This window comes from Cyprinodon variegatus, unplaced genomic scaffold (assembly GCF_000732505.1).
Source record: "Cyprinodon variegatus isolate N-32 unplaced genomic scaffold, C_variegatus-1.0 Scaffold891, whole genome shotgun sequence".
Lineage (NCBI taxonomy): Eukaryota > Metazoa > Chordata > Actinopteri > Cyprinodontiformes > Cyprinodontidae > Cyprinodon > Cyprinodon variegatus.
In genome coordinates this window covers 308,771-309,829 of record NW_015151344.1, presented here as the reverse complement: position 1 = coordinate 309,829, position 1,059 = coordinate 308,771, and the positions used below count along the sequence as shown (strand labels likewise).

Sequence of the window (1,059 nt, the reverse complement as noted above, 5' to 3'; positions counted from 1 at the left end):
AAAACCAGAAGCTGCAGTTATTTGGATTGAGGAGACATTTCCAAGTCAAGCCTCACCTCAATTCCCTCATTTTCACTTTAAAGTGTTAGAATATTAAGATCTACAGTTTTATTAGGACCGATCTAATACAGCAAGAGTGTCAAACTGGTTCCAGAAAGGGCCATGTGGCTGCAGGTTTTCTTTACAACCAAGCAATAGCACACCAGACTTCAGTCCAATCTGAACATGATGACTTGATGAGATAACTGGAGTCTGGTGTGCTATTGATTGGTTGGAAAGAAAACCTGCAGCCACACGGCCCTTTCTGGAACCAGTTTGACACCTGTGTAATACAGACTCTGTGTTTGTTCTCCACATCATGGAGCAAACAATTTTTTTTAGAGAAAGTAACCGGATGTAGTGAAGTGTTTGGATCATTTTGGAAGTCCTCTAGGATCCCTCCCGCTTTATTCTCTGCTCACTCTGTCCCAGTAATCCCAGTGTGAACGTGCAGCTGATTCTGATCCTATGCTGTTTCCTCCAGGCTGATGTTGGGCTTCATGTCTGGCTGTGCCCTCATCTCCATGTGGATTCAAAACGTTTCTGCGGCTGCCATGGTGATGCCCATCGTAGAGGCTGTCCTCCAGCAGATCCTGAAGGCAGAGGAGTTGGGATGTGCTGGCAATGTGAACCCTAATCTGCAGATGGACGGTAACTCAATCTACTTTAGTTAAACAGAGACTACCATGCTTTCATTGGTCTGTGGAGGAGATGGAGGACTGTTGGCCTAGAGGGTTAGAGCAGTGTACTTGTGCTCTGAGAAGGTTGCAAGTCCCACATCCTCCACTCTGGGTTCCTGAGCAAGACCGTTAACCGCCGATTGCTCCCTGGACGCCGCCAATGGCAAGGGGATGGGTTAATGCAGAGGTATTGGTTAACACTTGTAGGAGATGGCCGCCTCTCCAGTAGCTCTCTAGTTTCTACTCTTTATTGGCTCTTTTTTCAGGTCTTTTGTACCTTTTAATTTATTCTACTGTTTTCCAACCTTGGGATTATTTTATCCTTTTATTGAACATGCTC

At 45.5% G+C, this 1,059-nt stretch overlaps 1 protein-coding gene across 1 annotated transcript in view; it reads left to right on the top strand.

The window, feature by feature from the left end:
* Positions 1-1,059, top strand: part of LOC107099635 (solute carrier family 13 member 1-like) — a 35,499-nt gene that overhangs the window by 7,175 nt on the left and 27,265 nt on the right. Inside the window, exon 5 of the mRNA XM_015397848.1 lies at positions 524-690. Coding sequence (XP_015253334.1) covers positions 524-690 — 167 coding nt within the window. The remainder of the gene's footprint in view (positions 1-523; positions 691-1,059) is intronic.